Source organism: Vitis vinifera, chromosome 6 (genome assembly GCF_030704535.1).
Source record: "Vitis vinifera cultivar Pinot Noir 40024 chromosome 6, ASM3070453v1".
Lineage (NCBI taxonomy): Eukaryota > Viridiplantae > Streptophyta > Magnoliopsida > Vitales > Vitaceae > Vitis > Vitis vinifera.
This window is the reverse complement of record NC_081810.1, coordinates 15,192,038-15,211,557: the sequence shown is the minus strand read 5'-3', so window position 1 is coordinate 15,211,557 and position 19,520 is coordinate 15,192,038. Positions and strand designations below refer to the sequence as shown.

At 37.9% G+C, this 19,520-nt stretch overlaps 1 protein-coding gene across 2 annotated transcripts in view; it reads right to left on the bottom strand.

Moving 5' to 3' along the window:
* The window catches only part of LOC100266796 (ubiquitin C-terminal hydrolase 12), a 57,845-nt gene that overhangs the window by 32,906 nt on the left and 5,419 nt on the right, over positions 1 to 19,520 (bottom strand). For both annotated transcript variants that reach the window (XM_002277664.4, XM_010653329.3), the window contains exons 5-8: positions 1,454 to 1,719; positions 1,137 to 1,355; positions 966 to 1,074; positions 771 to 886 (exon numbers count right to left, since the gene is read on the bottom strand). In XM_002277664.4, the coding sequence (XP_002277700.1) occupies positions 771 to 886; positions 966 to 1,074; positions 1,137 to 1,355; positions 1,454 to 1,719 (710 nt within the window). The remainder of the gene's footprint in view (positions 1 to 770; positions 887 to 965; positions 1,075 to 1,136; positions 1,356 to 1,453; positions 1,720 to 19,520) is intronic.

Here is a 19,520-nt window from a genome sequence, read left to right as displayed (position 1 = left end):
CAGGTTGACCCAAATACTACCTATTTATCAAACGGGTTATGCAGGTAGATATGAATTTAATCAAACTCAATTATACTCAACCTAAACCCACAAAAAGTGTGTTGGGCTCAATTTGTGTTAATGAATCATATCAAACTTTGTTACCCATAGGACATACTTCTCTCAAGGGATCAAGAAGGAGAAAAGCAAAATAAATGTTATTCTGACTCCTGCTTTGATTCTACACTCCAAAACAGTTTTAAAGGTTGTAATTTAACCAAAACAACACAGCAAGTCCATGTAGAAAATAAGAAATCAGTTACTCCACAGCAGCACAATGAAATCATTGAATACCAATGGAGTCCATTCCAATGGAGAATAACACCAACCCAAACAGGTTAGACAAATTTGGTCCAATGATTTTTCTTAAAAAATTCACTCAAAAGAAACATGAGAAACCACAAACAAAAATGCAGATTAAGGGCTCAAATCTGAGCCCCAGAAGCCTAATCACCAAATTAATTGCTTTATCCAAATATGAAGACCAATCAAAACAAGCCATTCCACATTGGCCAAAATTAGTCAACAGCTTATCTGTTTTACATGAACATCATCAAAGATGAAAATAATAAAAGTTAGCAACACTTAGTTAAATACATTCTCTATTATAAGAAGATAAAAATTAAATTAAAAGCACCTATAAAAGTATGAAATCAACTTTGTTAGATATACATATAGCAACTAACCTGCACCTAAAAATTAGGCTTTGTTAAATACATGTAGCAACTAACCTGCAATCCATGGTGCTCAGCATGATATTTGTTATCCCCTTCTAGGCGCTCAACTTCTACGTACTTATCAAAAGAAGCATAAACATCATGACAACCTTTGACATCCAGCTGAAGGTCTGCCACACAAACAATTTATTTTGCAATGAAAAACAGACACTAAATCAGGCATTTCAACCATAAATATAAAATAAGTACCATAAAATGACTCCTTCCTTGTAGATTTGTAGTCCACATTGATGCATTCAATGTAGTTCATATGGTGCCCTTCAAATAACTGCTGTATAGTGCCCTCCACAACAGTTCCCTGGCAAGCACTTAATAATTGTCAGAACTGAAATAATTCCACAACAACAGTCATGTTTGTACCTTCATTTTGTCTTCAAGCTTTTCACAGAGGACCCTATTGAGTTCTTGCACATCATGCTGCAAGAAAGAATCATATGTGTCCCAACCAAACGATTTTGTCAACTCTTTCGTTGCAACGCTGCTGTCACTGTATTGAAGCTTATAGAATAAACTCTGCAAAGCCAAAGGAATGCTTCCAGATGGCATATCATTCTCAGTCGTTGGCATATGGTACACAGCCTGAAAAAACATGATCCAAAAAATTGTTACCCTTTTCAAATATCTTCAAGAAGACATGTAACAGAGACAATGTAGAAAAAAGAACAATGGTTATTAACCTTTCTAAAGTAGGGAATATGATAGAGAGTTTGGAGGAGAGAGTTCATGTAACAAGTTGCTCCTTGGTTCTTAAGTCCAACATAACCAGTTTCCTTTTTTGAGTCATATGTCCAGTAATCCACAACTCTGCGGACAGCAACCTCTGCTTCAACTATACATGTATCACTCACAAGAAAACCCCTACCTGGATCGTATAGTTCACTAAGAGGCATAAAAGAAGTGAAACCCCAATCACTTTCTCGTGCATTAAACTGGTGTTGAGTGTCTGCAGAATGCAAGAAAGATAGCCATCACAAAATTTAAATAAACCCAATATCCAACTATACATGTCTTTGGCAAATAAGGATAAAAAACAACCATCTTCATCTATATCCACAAAAAACACCCCACAGAAATGTAATTAATTAACCACACAAAAGGAATAATCAATGTGAAAATCTGAACTATGTAACGTCAACAACATTAGTAGCTATTTCCAAAACTAAAACCAGAGGGTATACATAGACAAGAAGTGATACTATTGAAAAGAGCCTACCAAAAAGGGGCGCCCACTTAAATAGAAAGTCTACAAAGTGCACCAGAAGGCACATAAGAGAGAAGGCGAAAGGAGGAAAAAGCAAAACCAGAGCCTGCACCCGCTTTGTTTGTTTGTTTTTAGTTAGAAACAAGCATTCATTGATGTGAGGAGAAACCTTTCCAAAATGTACAAAATCTTATCAGAAAAACAAGAAGAGAAACCTTCTCCAAAACAATAGGAAATATACAATGTTAGAGTACCATAAGAAATTACACAATAAAAGCTTCTCAACATCCCTAAGGGTTGGTGAGAACCCTACCAAAATAGACCCAAAGCAATGTTCCTCCCTTTGTGATGTGAGACCACATATCCCAAAAGCTTAAGCTAGTGTGTGTGTGTGTGTGTTGGGTGGGGGGGTAGAGGTAACCTCACATATAAGGCCCATAGTAATCAGCCAATGTGGAATATTGGATTTCCATCCGTTCTACGATAGACACCCCCACTCAATTGTTGACGCCCACATCAGTGAGCACAGGGCAAGCTAATCCCAACCTCGCTCCGATACCAAATGATGTGGAACCTCATACACTCCCAAAAGCTTAAGCTAATGGAGAGTAGAGGTAGCCCCACATATAAGACAACCAATATTATTAATCAGCCAATGTGGGACATTGAACTTATGTCCGTCCTACATCAGTTTGCTCTCCTAACCTTTTGATCTACAACTTTCTAATCGAGTTGAATCAGATTGAAAGAAGTGCCCTTGAAAGCTTTAGTGGTAGAGGCAAACAATTAACCATAAAATTTTACCTCTTATAGTACTCCCCAAACCTTGAAACCCAAACCTCTTTCCTTCTTAGGCTTATACACTAGATCCTAACCCTTAACTAAAGAAAGTCCCTTTACATTCTCAATCCTAGTTGTGGAAATCCAAAATGTACAGTTGTGTTACAGCTACAACTATGTTATAGTTGTGTCACAACTGTGTTATAGTTGTGTCACAACTCTGTTATAGCTGTCACAGTTGTGGTACAGTTGTATTTCCAATTCTAACTTATTCCCTGATTTTATGAGAGACTTTCTCTCCTAAAATAAAGGATTATATTTTTTTTTCAAAGGCAAATGGCCTCAACCATTTATGTATAAATATGGGTACTACAATCTATTTGACAAAAAAAAGGAGAAAAAGTAGAATTTTTTTTCTCCCTCAAATTTCTTCATGGTATTAGAGCTAGAGCTGAACCATTTAATCCATTCATGACCAAATACAAAATGGCCACCAAGGACTCCTTAACCTCAGAAGTCACCTCCACTCAAAAAGCTCCTATTCCAAGCAACAATGGAGGATCAGATGGTGTTGTCGTTCTCATTACTAAACACAAACTAAATGGGCAGAACTATCTTCAATGGTCTCAACGGTCATAATGTTCATATGCGGTGAAGGGAAGCATGACTACCTCACCGGTACAGTGCCATGTCCCACGAAAGAAGACCCAAAATTCAACGTATGGAAGGCTGAGAATAATATGGTTATGTCTTGGTTAATTTACTCAATGAACAATGACGTAGGGTAAAATTTTATACTTTATGAAATAGCGGAAGGAATCTAGGAAGCAACAAGGGAGGCTTATTTCAATACAGAAGACACAGCAGAGACATTTGAAATAGAAAGGATCCTTCATGATTTACGCCAAGGTGATTTGTTTGTCACTCAATATTGCAGTCTTCTAACTCGCTATTAGTAGCAATTGGACATGTTCAAAACCATCAAATGGGATTGTGTAACGGATGCTATCAAATCTAGAAGATCGTTGAGAATAAACGGAGCTACAAATTTTTATTAGGGCTAAACAAAAATCCAGATGAAGTTTGAGGCAGAATATTGGGAACTAAACCTTTACCCAACATCCGAGAAGTTGTCTTAGAAGTATGCCAAGAAGAAAGTAGAAAGAAAGTCCTGTTGGGGTCACAAATCAGCAAACCTGTCACCGAGGGTTCAGCCCTAGTGGCTCGGGGTCCTCCCTATCCTTCTAATGACAGCTAGCCACGAAAAAGGAGACCTTAGTGTGATCACTGCCAAAAACCAGGTCATACCAAGCACACATGTTGGAAAATCCATGGGAAACCAGCAGATTGGAAGCCATCACGTCCTCAAAATGATAGAGAAAGTTGAGGACACCATGTCACTATTGAGGATAGCCCAACACCATCTAATTTCAGTCTGTTCGGCAAAGAGCAATTGGAACTATTGCAAAAAATGTTCAACTAGTCCCAACAAGGGGCAAATTCCTTCAATTCTACCATCGGGGTCGGATCCTTAGCTCAAAAAGGCAATTATCTTGTTTCCCTGAATGTAAAAAAAAGGAAAATTTAAGTCCTTGGATTGTTGACTCAAGAGCTTCTTTTCACATGACTAAAGATGCCACAATTTTTCAAAATTATTCACCTTGTTCTATGAATTATACTGTTCATATAGCTAATGGTTCTCTCTCAAAGGTGGCTAGTATAGGTTCTTTTTTCTCATCTCTAAGGACCTAACTCTTGAGTCCATTCTTTTGGTCCTGAACTTAGATTGCAATTTACCATCCATTAGTAAGCTCATTTAGGAAAATAACTATGTTACTAAATTTTTTCCAAGCCATTGTGTTATTCAGGATTTGAATTCGGGGAAAATGATTGGTTATGCTGAGATATGTTCTAAACTCTATATCTTCGAAGTGACGGATTATATTGAAATACAACCTCAACTGATAGTTGGTAAAAAATGGTCTCTTTTTATTTTTAGTTCTAATAAAGACAATGATATTTTGTTGTGGTACCATCAACTAGAACATCCTAGTTTCTTTTTTTTTTTTTATAAGTAAAGGATATGCATTAAAAAGGCAAAACGCCACAAAGTATACAAGGAGTATATAAGGCAGCTAAGGCCTCAAAAAACAAAGACAAAAAGAATCACCTCCCTTTAGGTGGATGCTATCCACTCCAGGAAGCCTATAAGGGAGAACACCTCCTCACCTACATACAATTTGGCCCAACTCCACAAATTACAGACAAAAAAATTCTTTAACTTCTAAACGTTCAACACACCCCCCTTAAAAGCTAATCTATTTCTCTCCTTCCACACCATCCAAAAAATACACAATGGAATGGCGTCCCAAATCTTTTTCCTTTTCTTCCCCACAAACGAGCCCCTCCAGCTAGCTAAGACCTCCTTTACAATTTCTGAAAAAACCCATTTCACATCAACTAAACCAAAAACAATATCCCATAAAGCTCTAACCATTGTACAATGTATAAGGATATGATTTACACTTTCTTCTTCACATCCACACAAGAAGCAATAATTTGAAAGTTGCAGCCCTCTTCTTTAAAGTCTATCCAAAGTAAGCACCTTCCCCCACGTCGCCTCCCACGCGAAGAATGCAACTTTAGTTGGCACCCTTGCCACCCAAATGCTTCTTGAGGGAAAACCTGTGTCATTAGACTTCGCCAACAATCTATAAGCTTCCTTGACCCTGAACTGACCACTTCGTCCTTGCCTCCACAGGACTAAGTCTTCCTCCAATGTGGGTTTATGACCCCTCAGTATATGGAGAAATTCCCCAACCGTATCCAACTCGCAATCATTGAAATCCCTCAAAAAATTTAGGTTCCAATTTCCTTGACCCGAACTTTGATCCCACATTTCCTCAACTGTTGAGTTCCTTTGAACAGCCATGCCAAAAAGGTGAGGAAAACAGTGGGACAGCGCTGAATCTGAACACCACACATCTGTCCAAAATCTGATCGTGTTGCCCTTCCCTACTCGGAACATCATGTTATCCCAACACCACTCTAATTCTTTCCAAATCTCCTTCCAAACCCCTACTCCAACCGCCCCATTAGCCTTCTTTGGCCTCCAACCAAGACCCTCCTACCCATACTTCACCTTGATCACTTGTTTCCAAAGATTATCTTTGTCACAAGCATACCTCCATATCCACTTGCCAAGTAATGCTTTGTTCAACATAGCTAGCTTCCTAAGGCCTAGCCCACCTTTATCCTTGTCTGTACAAACCACCTCCCATTTAACAAGATGAATTTTCCCCTCCATATTTCCCCCTCCCCACAGAAAGTCCCTTTGCACTTTCTCAAGCCTTCTAGCAATGACCTTGGGCATTTTGAAAATAGACATTTGGTAGATTGGCATGCTAGCCAAAGTACTTTTTATTAAAGTGACTCTTCCCCCTTTAGAAATATATTGTCGTTTCCAAAGAGCTAGTTTCCTTCTTACTCTCTCTTCCACCCCATCCCACATATATGGCGCTCTATTGGGGGCCCCTAAAGGAAGACCCAAGTACTGAGAAGGTAAAGATCCCACCCTGCAGCCTAGCTCAACAGCCAACTCCTCCATCTCCACCACCTCTCCAACTGGAATGATTTCACTCTTGGCTAAATTAATCCTTAGGCCTGAAGCCGCTTCAAACCAGAATAGAATCCAACTTAAATGAGTTAAATGATCCTTTCTGGCCTCACAAAATATAATTGTATTGTCAGCAAAAAACAAATGAGAGATGTTCAAAGGGGGGCCACTACCACCCCTTATGTTACACCCTGATAAAAAACCCCCCTCCACAGCTCTCCTAATAAGAACATCTAGCACTTCCATTCTCATAACAAAGAGGTAAGGAGACAGGGGATCTCCTTGTCTAAGGCCTTTAGTGCTAGGGAAGAAACCTGCAGGCACTCCATTAACCAACACTGAAAATTTAGCTGAGGATAGGCAGCTCCACATCCACCCCACCCACTTAGACCCAAAACCCATCTTTTGCAACACCTTCAGCAAAAACTTCCAATTGATACTGTCATAAGCTTTTTTTATATCCAATTTGCAAATAAGGCCCTTTTCTTTTCGTTTCTGCCACGAGTCTATCACTTCATTTGCAATTAAGGAAGCGTCAAGAATTTGTCTTCCCCTCACAAAGGCATTCTGAGAAGTAGAAACCACCTTTCCAACTACTTTCTTCAGTCTGTTAGCTAGCACTTTAGCCAATAACTTGTAAAGCCCCCCCAAGAGACTAATAGGTCTAAAGTTTCCAAGGTCTCAACCCCACTTTTCTTGGGGATCAAAACCAAGAACATATTGTTGAGGCTCTTGAGGCAAGAGTTATGTTCATAGAAGTCCTTGAACATTTCTAGAATCTCCTCTTTAATAAAATCCCAACAACTTTGCCAAAAGGTCATAGTAAAGTCATCCGAACCAGGGGCTTTATCCCCATTCATCTCCATCAAAGCCGCATGGATTTCATCCTCTGTAAAGGACCTCTCCAGGTTCTCAGCTTCTTGTTGGCTGATCTGATCAAACTGAAGTCTCCCAATGTCCGCCTTCCACCCCATATCTTCTGAGAGCAAATTATGAAACGCGTTAGCAATTCCTTCCCTAATTTCCTGCTCCTCTAGCAGTCATTCCCCATTGATCTTAATTCTCTCCAAAGAGTTATTTCTATGGTGAGCGCTTGCCATGCGATGGAAGAAACCCGTGTTTTTATCCCCCTCCTTCAACCATATTTCCCTTGAGAGCTATCTCCAATGAGTTTCCTCCATAATCACCCATTTTCTGTAATTTTCTTTTGCCTCTTTTTTAAGCTCTGTTTCTTCCACAGTCAGAATTCTCTCACTTTCCTTCCTATCCCAGAATTCCACCTACTACAAGGCTGAGGATTTATTACATTCTAGCTTTCCAAAGACTTCTCTATTCCAAACTTTCAACTTCTATTTGATTTCCTTCATCTTAGTAGCCAATTTATAACTAGCACTTCCCCTAACATCAATTCCTTGCCACCAGTTATGCACAAGACTAGTTTCTTGTATCTCAAAAAAAACTCTTTCCATCATTATTCACTGAAAGTTCGAATGTTTTTCGGTGTGAAATTTGTCAATTATCCAAGCATGTTCATAAGTCTTATCCAATTTAACCATACAAATCATCTCATCTTTTTTCCATGATACATAGTGACCTTTGGGGCATCTAAGATGAAGAAGATTACAGGGACTAGATGGTTTGTGTCCTTTGTAGATGATCATACAATAATTTCTTTGATATTCTTGATGAAAGACAAATCAGAAGTGAGCCAAATTTTCAAAAAAATTTGTAACATGATCCAAATCTAGTTCCATGCCAAAATACAAGTGTCAAAAATTGATGATGCTAGAGATTATTTCAATTTTATCACAAGGGAATTCTTATGAAGAGAAGGTATAATTCATCAAAGTTCTTGCATTGATACTCCTTAACAAAATGGGATAGCCAAGAGAAAGAATAGACACTTGTTAAAAGTTGCAAGTGTTCTCATGTTCTCCACCCATGTCCCAAAGAGTTTTAGGGGAGAAGTTGTACTTACTATAGCCTACTTATCTCATCAATAGAATGTCTTCCCATGTCTTGATTTCCAAACACCGTGCAAAGTCTTTCTCAAATCATACCCTAGGACTCAGCTCATCTCCCAAAGTGTTTGGTTACTCAACCTTTGTTCACATTCCACAACAACATCGAAGTAAGCTTGATCTTAAGGCAACTAAGTGTATTTTCCTAGGATAATTTCTAGACCAAAAGGGTTATAAGTGTTACCCTCCCGTCACAAAAAAGTTCTACAACTCTATGGATGTGACATTTTTTGAAAATCAGCCCTATTACTCCACAATTGATATTCAAGGGGAGAATAGAATTCAAGAATACCAATTTTGGGAAATAGAAACTATGACCGAACCTCAAACACTTGAGTCCGTTATAGTTCACAACTCAAATCCTATCCCTCCTGCTCCAAGTCTCTCGTTTCAAACTAATGAATTCATAGACACTGAACCTAGCACTCCTCTTTGCCTAATCTCATCTTTGCCTAATCTCATCTCAGATTGCCAATAACAACAAGTTCATTATCTACTCAAGGAAAAAGAAGAAGTCTCAAGAAGATATAGAACAATGAACACATATTAGACTAATAGATGAAATTGAACCAAATTTGGTCCCAAAAGAGACACACTCAAGTAACATTGATTCTAATCCTAATGAGTTAGAAGATGATTTTTTTTTGTTTTTTTTTTTTTTTAGGTAAACAACGCAAATATAATAAAAGTGCTTGGAAAAGGCACACAAAGTACACACGAAGCATACAAGATGCAATTGAAAAGAAGCATAAGGGAAGAGAAAAAACAAACCAACATCCAAAATAAAAGATTTCACCCTAAAACCTAGAAGAACAAGAAACCTCCAGCATAACAAACATAGAAATGAAACCAACCTGAGACACCTCACTACTACCACAATCCTCCTCTTCCTTACCCTTCCTGAAACCACAACCTTCAACCCCCTTGGAATTACAAAATAACCCATGACCCTAAACCCTTACCTTAAGACCAAGTGAGAAGGCACCAGCCCCTCTCCTCTTTTGTAACTGAGAAGAGACATTCACCCAGTGAAGAGGTGAATACCTTTAAGCCAACTAACAACAACCCTAAAAACAACCTAAAAGGTCACTTGCAAACCATCTCCCATCCACTACTTCGGCTCCTCTCTTTTATGTTTGAATTGTAGCAATTAACCGAACATTCCAAATTCAAAGCTCCCTAACAAAGCAGGGAGTGAAGGCTTCCTCTTCACAACCAACACTCTACGACCCTTTTTGGTTTCCATCTTTCTCAACAAGGAAGCAATTTCCTTATTAATGCATTTCAAATTCGAAGCTCCCTTACAAAGCAGGGAGTGGAAAAGGGCTCCCTCTTCACAACCAACACTCTACGACTCTTTCTAGTTTTCATCTTTCTCAACAAGGAAGCAATATTATTCTCATGCCCAACCACTAGCAATACCAGAAACCTGCTAAAAGAAATAAATTTCTGAAAAAAAAGGATCGGAGAGGCTCTCTACATCCAACAAGTCCCTACTAGGCCCTCCTCACTACACACTTCTAGGTTCACATCCTTAGGTTGAACCTTTAGGACTTCCACAACCAAGCCCTCACCAAAACCAAGCCCTCACCAAAAACAATACGCAAAGGCTTGTAAACATCATCCTTGCCTTCAACTAAAAGACCCATGCCCTGCTCCCTCCAAGGGACTAAGTTTTCAGTCCTCCCCAAAGAAAAACCCTCGTCTTTAGACATGGAAGAAGCTAAAGAAGAAGACCTTCCCCCCACCAAACAAACTAAAGTCAAAAACTTACCAGAGAAACCTTCCGCTTCAAATAAAATACCCACGTCAACAGAAGGCACTCTCTCCTTTGGGCGCAGGGAAGAGCAACCCAGAAGAGAACATGAATCATCTTCACAACCCAGCCTTAGGCCATTAAAAACTACTAGAGACGGCACCAAATCAAGACTTGAGACTTTTAGGGCTTTCGTTGTACACAATGGCTCCTCACAACCCTCGACGCGTTCTCCTTCCGAGGGTGAGAGATCAAAACGACTCTCAAGCCCTTAGAACCATTTAAAGCCCAACCCACTTCCCTTGGTCCATTATTCAAAACAATTCAATTAAAAAATTAGGTCAAGCCTAATCCATAAGTGATGTGGACTAATGGATTGGTGATTGAATCATCGTTCCTTTCAACAATACGTCCCTGGCCAAAAAGCACTACGTTATCCATCTTCCATTAAGTCTCCTTTAATAGCCCAAGATCCACCTCTCCAAACCTACCCCCACAACCATAATGACCAAGAGAAGATGGCATCTCAAGTCTGCTCGCTACTTTCCCAACTATGAAACCCCTACAAGCCCCCAAGCTTGACACGTCCTCTAAACTTCTACAACAAGGCCAAACCTTTTCTCTCATGCCCTTAATGGCACATGGATCTCCACCACCTTCTTCTGCCCTAACATCTTGCTTCTTCTCAACTTTCATGGCTACAACCTAAGATAACCAAGACAAAGCCTCCCACCACAATTAAATAGAGTAGCGGTGGAGCCCCACCAACACCTGAAGGGAATCGAGAAGCATCTTGCCATCTGACCTCATAGGAAATCTTGCCCATTAAAGATTACAACATCTTGTAGTGTCTTTGTCCACTAGAACAAAGCCCCCACAACAATCCCCTACATATTTAAATAACGACATGTCCCACAAATGCAAAGGTAGCCCTACCAGCCTACCTCAAACCTACTTTGCATGAACAACTCTTCGAGGGCACCCCACCTCCGATGACCATCTCTCCAAAGATAAACATTTGTTGGCAAACCTCCTTAAACCCCTATGCATCACCTCCTTTGCATCTTCAAAAGAATCAAATTTGAAAAGGATGAGGAGTCCCCCTAACATAAATAGATCAACTCCCCCTTTCAAGTGTCAGGTGCAAACGGCCCACTTCTTCAGAATTTGTGCTCCGACACGAAATCGGAATAATCCCCACACCATCCCACTAAATAACTCTTCAAAGAATCCTTTCTATGGCAGACCTCATTTTCCCCCATTTGCAACCACACTGCCTCTCCCAAGGCTTCAAACCTTTCTTCGCCTTGTTTGCAAAAGACACAATAGAGGAAACCCCTATTAAGGTTCCCTCTTTTGATTGGTTTGCAACCAACAATGCACCTCAGCTAAACTGAGAGTCGGGTGTCACTCCCAAGCTGCAAAGTTTCCCAACTAAAATGCCCCAACCCCTCGAAACTTTCAGGAAAACCAAAACAAACCTCTTCGCCTCCGCAAAGCACATCGAACAAAGGATGAACCTTCTAGTGTCATTACAACGACACTCAACCCTATGAACACTCCCACCTTCCAAACATTGCTTGTTGAAAGGGTTTTGTCCGTCACCCCGGCTGCTTAACTCCACTCCATCCAAAAGATAAGGGAGACTAACCTCACCAAATCTTATCCAATTAGAACATCCTCTACCCCTTTCCAAAATTTTTCCTAACAACTTGCCTCTGACCTCTTCTACAAAGATTTTAAACGTCTTCAAATCCACACCAATCCAACACTTTCCAATTCAATTTGCCAATTGCTAGAAGGAAAGGAGTAAGATCTTACACAAATCATCTAATTTATAGCTTTTCTCCTATAAGAGTTTGTCACCAAGTTATCAAGCTTTTGTTACCAGTCTTACGAATATTCAGATTCCCAATAATATCCAGGAAGCCTTACAAATACCCGAGTGGAAGACAACCATTGAGGAAGAGATCTAGAGCTTGTTGAACTTCCAGAAGGAAAGAATCTAGTCGGGAGTAAATGGATCTTCATAGTCAAGTACAAATCAAATAGGAGTGTTGACAAGTTCAAAGCTCAGTTACTAAGGGATTTACATGGTCCTATGGAATTGACTACGAAAAAATCTTTGCTCCAGTTTCCAAATTGAACAAAATTCATGATTTGTTGTCGTTAGCCGTTAACCAAGATTTGCCTCTTCATCAACTGGACATCAAGAATGTCTTCCACAATAGTCACTTAGAAGAAGAAGTGTACATGGAAATTCTTTCAGGTCTTGAGACTGAGACAAATATTATCAAATTCTACAAACTAAAAAAAAATCATATATGGTATCAAGCAATCTCCTCAAGCTTGGTTTGATCGTTTTACCAAGCCCGTAAGAGGTTTCGTTACTCCTGGTGTCGGTCTAACCACCCTATTTGTAAAACACACACTTGAGGGAAGAACTATCATTATCATCATTTATATAGATGACATAACCCTGACCAAAGACCATGAGCACGAAATAGGCAAACTCAAGAGTTTTCTTGCCCATGATTTTGAAATTAAAGACTTAGGGAATCTCAAATATTTTCTTAGGATGGAAATTGTCACATCGTTGTCCTTGGAAGGCTATTGCACAAGTTTTCCAAGATTTTTCCAAGTTTACTCGGTTCATGGTAGGATATGGGGAAAGAATTCGATTCTGGGAAGACTTGTGGTTGGGGGATCAACCTCTGGGGGTCCGTTATCCAAGACTACTTAGAGTAGTCATGGATAAAAACATTCCTATTTCTTCAATTCTCGGATCCACTCACCCCTTCTCTTGGAACTTTAACTTCCGCCATAACCTTTCCGATTCCGAGATAGAAGATTTAGAAAGTCTCATGCGGTCTCTTGATCATCTACATTTATCACCTTTGGTTCCAAATAAGAGATCTTGGTCTTTATCTCCTTCAGGACTTTTCACAGTCAAATCTTTCTTTCTTACCTTATCCCAATTTTCTGGTTTGCCTTCAGTTTTCCCTACCAAGTTAGTCTGGAATTCTCAAGTCCCTTTCAAAATCAAGTCCTTTGTCTGGTTAGTGGCTCACAAGAAGGTAAATATTAACGACATGCTACAGTTGAGAAGACCCTACAAAGCACTTAGTCCCGACATTTGCATGTTGTGCATGAAGCATGGAGAACAATAGATCATCTTTTTCTTCATTGCTCTCTGACGATGGGGTTGTGGTACAAATTATTTCAGTTAACAAAGACAAATTGGGTCCCTCCTAGAAGCATCTTTGACATGCTATCTACCAATTTTAATGGTTTTGGATCTTCTAAGAGAGGGATTGTCTTATGGCAAGCTACGTGCATCGCTTTATTATGGGTGGTGTGGCAGGAAAGAAATGCAAGGATTTTTTAGGATAAAACAAGGAATTCAGAGAACCTTTGGGACATGATTCATTTCCTTGCTTCTCTTTGGGCTTTTTGTTCTCAGGTTTTTAAGGGGATTCCCCTTAATGTGATACACCTTGATTGGTTAGCAGCGTGTAACTCCAATGGGTTAGCCTAACTTAGAGCAGTTGTTTGTATCTACTTTGTATTTTCTCGCATTTGTTTCCTTGTAGTTTTGTTTTTCTTTGGTGGGAGGATTCCTCATCCTTCTCTTGTACTTCCCTTTTTATCAATATATACCTTTGTCGTTTCCTATCAAAAAAAAAAAAAATGGGTATTGCAGTCTCCTAACGTAAGTATGTTTTAGACTTGCTAAAGGAGACCAGGATGCTTGGTTGTAAACCTGCAAACACACCTATGGACTACACTACTAAAATAGGAACTATAGAAGGAAGTGCTCCGATTGATAGAGGGAGATTTCAAAGACTAGTGGGGAAACTCATCTATCTCTCTCACACTAGACTAAAAATTGCTTTTTCAATCAGCGTGGTTAGCCAATTCATGAACAATCCGATTAAGGAACATATGAAAGTTGTGTATCATATTCTAAGATATCTCAAAATGACTCCAGGAAAGGGACTATATCTCAAAAGAACATAAAAGAGAAACATTGAGATTTTTTCAGATGTAGATTAGGCTAGCTACATAACTGATCAAAGATCAACCTCAGGATAGTGCCCATATATATGCGGGAATTTGGTTACTTGGCTGAAGGATTTTGGTGGGACATTTGGGTTGGGGATTCTAAGCTGAAAGATCTTTTCCCTACACCATTTAGAATTGTAGCCCATAAATATGCTTCAGTGGCTGACCTATGGGGGAGGCAAGGAGGTGGAGATGGATTTTTTTTTATTTTTTTTTTTTTATAGATAAAAAGGAAGATATATTAAAAAGGGTTGTCAAAAAAGCAGCCCAAGGTATACGAAAAGAGTATACAGCTACCATCAGCCTCCACCACAAAAACACCAAGATACAAAAAAAGAAATACAACCAGCCCGCCCTCACTAATGGCCCAACCAATCTGGAAAGCAAAAAAGAGTTAAGAGGAATATCATCTAAGTATCCCTTCGCTTCCGACCAAAGATAAGAAACAAATGAACTTTTTAGCCTTTGAATAGAGAGTTCTTCCCCCTCAAAGGCAATTCTATTTCTGGCCTTCCACACTGTCCAAAACAAACATAAAGATCCGGCTTTCCACACCTTCCTGTGCTTCTGGTCCACAAACGGCCCATGCCACCTTAGAAGAGTTTTTCTAACTGACGTAAGTAACACCTAAGACACCCTAAAAAGGGTAAACAACAGCTCCCACAAGACTCTTGTCTTTACACAATGGACAAGGAGATGGTCTATGGATTCTTCCTTAGCATGACAGAACAAACATCTATTCACCAAAAACCACCCCCTTTTCTGGACTTGATCCGAAGTTAAGGCTTTTCCCCAAATCACCTCCTAAGTGAAAAAGCTAACTCTAGGATGCACCCATGCCTTCCATATATTGCTCCAAGGAAAATAAATCGAAGTCCCAGTTCCAAAGCCATATAGAATGACTTCATAGTAAACTTCCCATTCTTAGAGCCTGTTTGACGGTGATTCTAATAGAAGTGTTTTTATTAGAAGTGTTTCCTTCTACAATGTTTCTATGAAAAACATTTTTATGAGAATCAGAAAAAATGATTATAATAGTGTTTTTGATAATATGTTGTATAAGTATAAAAACACTTTTAATATTAATAAATTACCAAAAAGGGCATACAATTTTAATTACAAAAAGAAAATAGTATGATAAATAAAAAAACTTTTCATTACAATAAAATATACAAACATCTATCTTAAAAGAATATATATATAAACATTAGAACTTTTTTTTTTTGCCTATTTAATAATTCAACAACCCATCTAATAATATATTAAAATATATGGAGAAAATTGGTTGAATTAAAATGTTAAATTTCAACCATTTTCAAAAAATAATCTTTTTAAACTTTAAAAAAAAAATGCCACGGCATTTAAGCTTCTTTTAAATTGCAGATTCAGAAATTATCTTAAAAAACCAAAAAAATAAAATAAAATTATATTTCTTATGTTTTAATTCTGATGAAAAATATTTGCAAGAAAATTTACTAGCAACACTTGTAAACTCAAATTTTCGACTGAGATGAGAGAAAAAAAAAATCAAAATTTCCGGAGAAAGCTCGAGAAGCCCATAACTGAAAACTCAGAAATCATGGGAAAAACCCATTCACCAAATCCAAGATTGAAGATTATATATTCACAAACAGTATTTACAAAGCAGAACCTAAGAAACAGAGTCATATATCATCACTATGTGAATATCCATCCTCTAGGAGTGGCCGACGAAGATGAGTAGGCTGGCAGGTCCTACCAGCGATCGAGAGAGTTGGCTGGTGATGACAGGCCTCACCTCCGATAGTTCCAGAGACCAATTCTCAGACTCTTGCTTGATTTTCCATTTCCGTTCTTCTTCATTTGCTCCATCTTCATTCAGAGTTGGACTGAATTAATGAATGAAAACAACGAGATGGGAAGTGGGTTTGTTGTAATTATCTGAACGACATATAGAGAGAGGCGCGGGGTGGAGACTTGAGGCTTGGATAAAATACCCTTTGAAAACATAAACCATTAAAACTTTGACATGTACCCTGAATCAGAAGTTATTAAGCAAAATTATGAGTTGCAAATGATCAAACAAATGACCAGACAAGGATCCTTAATTTTTTCTGCAACCAAAACACCAAAAGAGAGAATGGACGGAAAATATTCCAAATATTCCTAATCTTCTCATCCTTTCCTCATCTTTCTTGACAATCAAATCAGAGATTGAAAAAAAAAACCAAGAAAAACTTGACGTACCTTGAGAAAACTAGATCAAGAGAGAAAATAGAGAAGAAATGTATCTCAGACAGTTGGAAATGCTTTCTCATACTTTCCTCTTAACCAAACAATCCTAAAACCCAAAACCCTAACATTTCAAGACAATCAAACATTAAAAAAAAGGAAAAGAAAAACAATAAAAGAACAAAGGGTTACCTTCAATTCGATCAACGATGTCGAATGAAAGTGGAATGTCTTTCCTACTATGTAGCCTCCTATGGAGAGCGATGGAGGAGGAGAATGAAGGAGAGAGGTATGAGTGAAAGGGAAGGAAAATATCGGGAATCACTTGGGGGCATTTTTGGAATATTTCAAAATTTTTGAAGTGTTTTTTTTTAAAAACACCTATCAAGTGATTCTCTAAAAATCACTCTAAGTGTTTTTCCATATTTTTAAAAGTGTCTTTTAAAATTTGTCAAACACCTTATTTTCATCCCAAAAACACTTAAAAGTGTTTTTAAGGGTAGAAACACTTTTGAAAATCACTACCAAACGGGCTCTTAGTCTCTGTCTAACACACTGTATCTTCTTGTCACTATTCACCATCATCCCATCCAAGCAAGAAAGAAACAACTCCGCACTTCCCACTTCCCAATCATTGAGGGGTCTAGAAAAAGACAGGCTCCAACCCCCCTCCCAAGGGATAGAAAAATCCCAAACATCCTCCACCCACGCATCCTTAGAACATGTTAAGGAAAATAAAGACAAAAAAAAGTCCCACAACAAATCAATCCCACACCACTTGCCCTTCCAAAATTTGACCCTTTGTCCATTACCTACCTCGAAGGAGATTTTACTACTCACAAGCCCCCACTCCTTCCTTATAGCTTTCCAAACACCTACACCAAACCCCTCCCTAACCTCCCTAGAACATCACCCCCTTCTTCTTCCCCATACATCCCATTGATAACACGCTTCCAAAGGGCTTCTTTTTTAGTAGCATAGCGCCAACTCCACTTGCTCAGAAGAGCTTTATTGAGGATGGAAAGACTCTTCACTCCCAAGCCCCCTTTCTTCTTGTGAAGGCAAACTATATCCCACCGCACTAGATGAAAACACCTAACATTAGCAATAAGTTCCTAATTCAAAAGGATTGATGAGACAATTGGAAATCGCACTTACCATTTTTTTTAATTATCGCAAAAACTCGCTATTGCACCCTATCATAAGCCTACCCAATCCACAAAATCTAACAATGATAAAGAAAAAAAAAATTAATTGTTTGATCCGTGCTTTCATAATTGTCAAAAGCCCTCCTATTTCTCCCTCGCCATAAAACCCAAAACATACACAATAGAGCAACCTTCCAAGCCTTCTTCCTCTTTTTACCCACAAAGGATCCATGTCAACTTAGAAAGACCTCTCTAACTAAACAACTCAACACCCATTGAATGCCCAAAAGTACAAAGATCAACTGCCACAACAAATGAGCTTTCGAACAATGAATGAGAATATGGTCACTAGTTTCTTCTTCTTCCTTACACAAGTAACATCTATTAGGAATCCTCCAACCCCTTTTTTTGAGTTGATCTAGAGTAAAGATCTTGGCCCAAGTTGCTTCCCAAGTAAAGAAACTAATTCTCGAGGACACCCAAGAATTCCAAACAATACCATGGGGAAATATCTCAACTCTCCTATCAGCCAAGGAAGAGTAGAAGGACATAACAGAGAAAGCACCATCCTTCATAGGCAACCAAACGATGGCATCATCAGTCTCCATAGAAAAAGGGTGTGTTGACAATCTCCCCAAGAAGGCTTGGGTTTGGTTATTTAATTATGATTGATTTGTTTTTATTTTTATTTTTTTCAACTTCTATCAACAAATAATTACATTAAAATAGAAAAGAAAAAGAATTCTTATCAAAAATATTTTTGTTTTGTCATTGCCATGTTAATTGATTTTTTTTTCTTTTTTGTTCCTTTTAAGAGGTTGTATTTAAGTGTCTATACCCATATTGAGGTCCTTTTTACTCGAATCTTTTTGTATTTTAAAATTCATAGGTTTAACATATCAAACACCTAGATGCATACCCATGCTCAACACTCGCACCTAATCATGCAACGTAGCAAGGATATAAATTTGTGTATTGTGTCTTCAATGTGCCCACATTTTTTCTTTATTCAGAATTTTCCACATCATCATGCAAAAGTTGTGTGAAATTCATTTCATATTTCCGTATCCATGTAGAATAGTCATCTAATCGTGCTGACTAGATGGGGAAGTATAAGGCAACATTATCCTAGCCACTAAGTTTATTTCCGGAAAATGAAAGTTTAACAAGTTAACACAATTATTATAATAGAGAGGAATCTCCAAGATCCACTCAAGAAAAGAATGAAAGGAAATAAGAAATCCTATATTTATTCTATCAATGGTGTTTAGGTAATTTTGCAGTTTTTTAGCTTCTCTAGTGTCATAATTAGTTACTAGTTTGGTATTTGAGTTTTATTTAACATTTAGAATGTTTTAGAATTCTTGTTAAATGAAGTTTCTAAATTTCTATTTTCTAAATTAACCTCTTTTAATAAAAAAAGAAAAAATTAAAAAAATAATAAAAAAACGTTTCTATTCGAATCTTGAGAATCTAGAAGTCTTCTTTGTTATAAATTTTTATTGTAGGAAGATTTTATATAGACGTTTTCTAATTTTTTTTAAAAAAAATCTACTTTATTTTTATATTTTTAAAAGATTTTATAGCTTTAGGGGAAAAAACTAAGAATCTAAATAAACTACTAGATCGGTTAAATTTACTTTTTCATAGTTTTCTTTAGTTTTTAGAGTTGTCTAAAAGCCTGAAACAAAGCTAATTATTGTAAAACAAGATTAATGCTTGATAATGAACAATATTTAGTTTTTGATAACTTGCAATTTCCAACAATGAAACTCCACTATTTTTTTTTTCTAAGTGAGGCTCCTATAGAGCCTTACTCAAACTCTAAAGTTTCATCTTTCTTCTTTATCCTTTATTTAATTTTTCTCTACTACTATAATTCTATTGTTGTTCCCCCTCCTAAATCTTACAAAATTGAAGCATAGTCCACCTATTTGATTATAGAC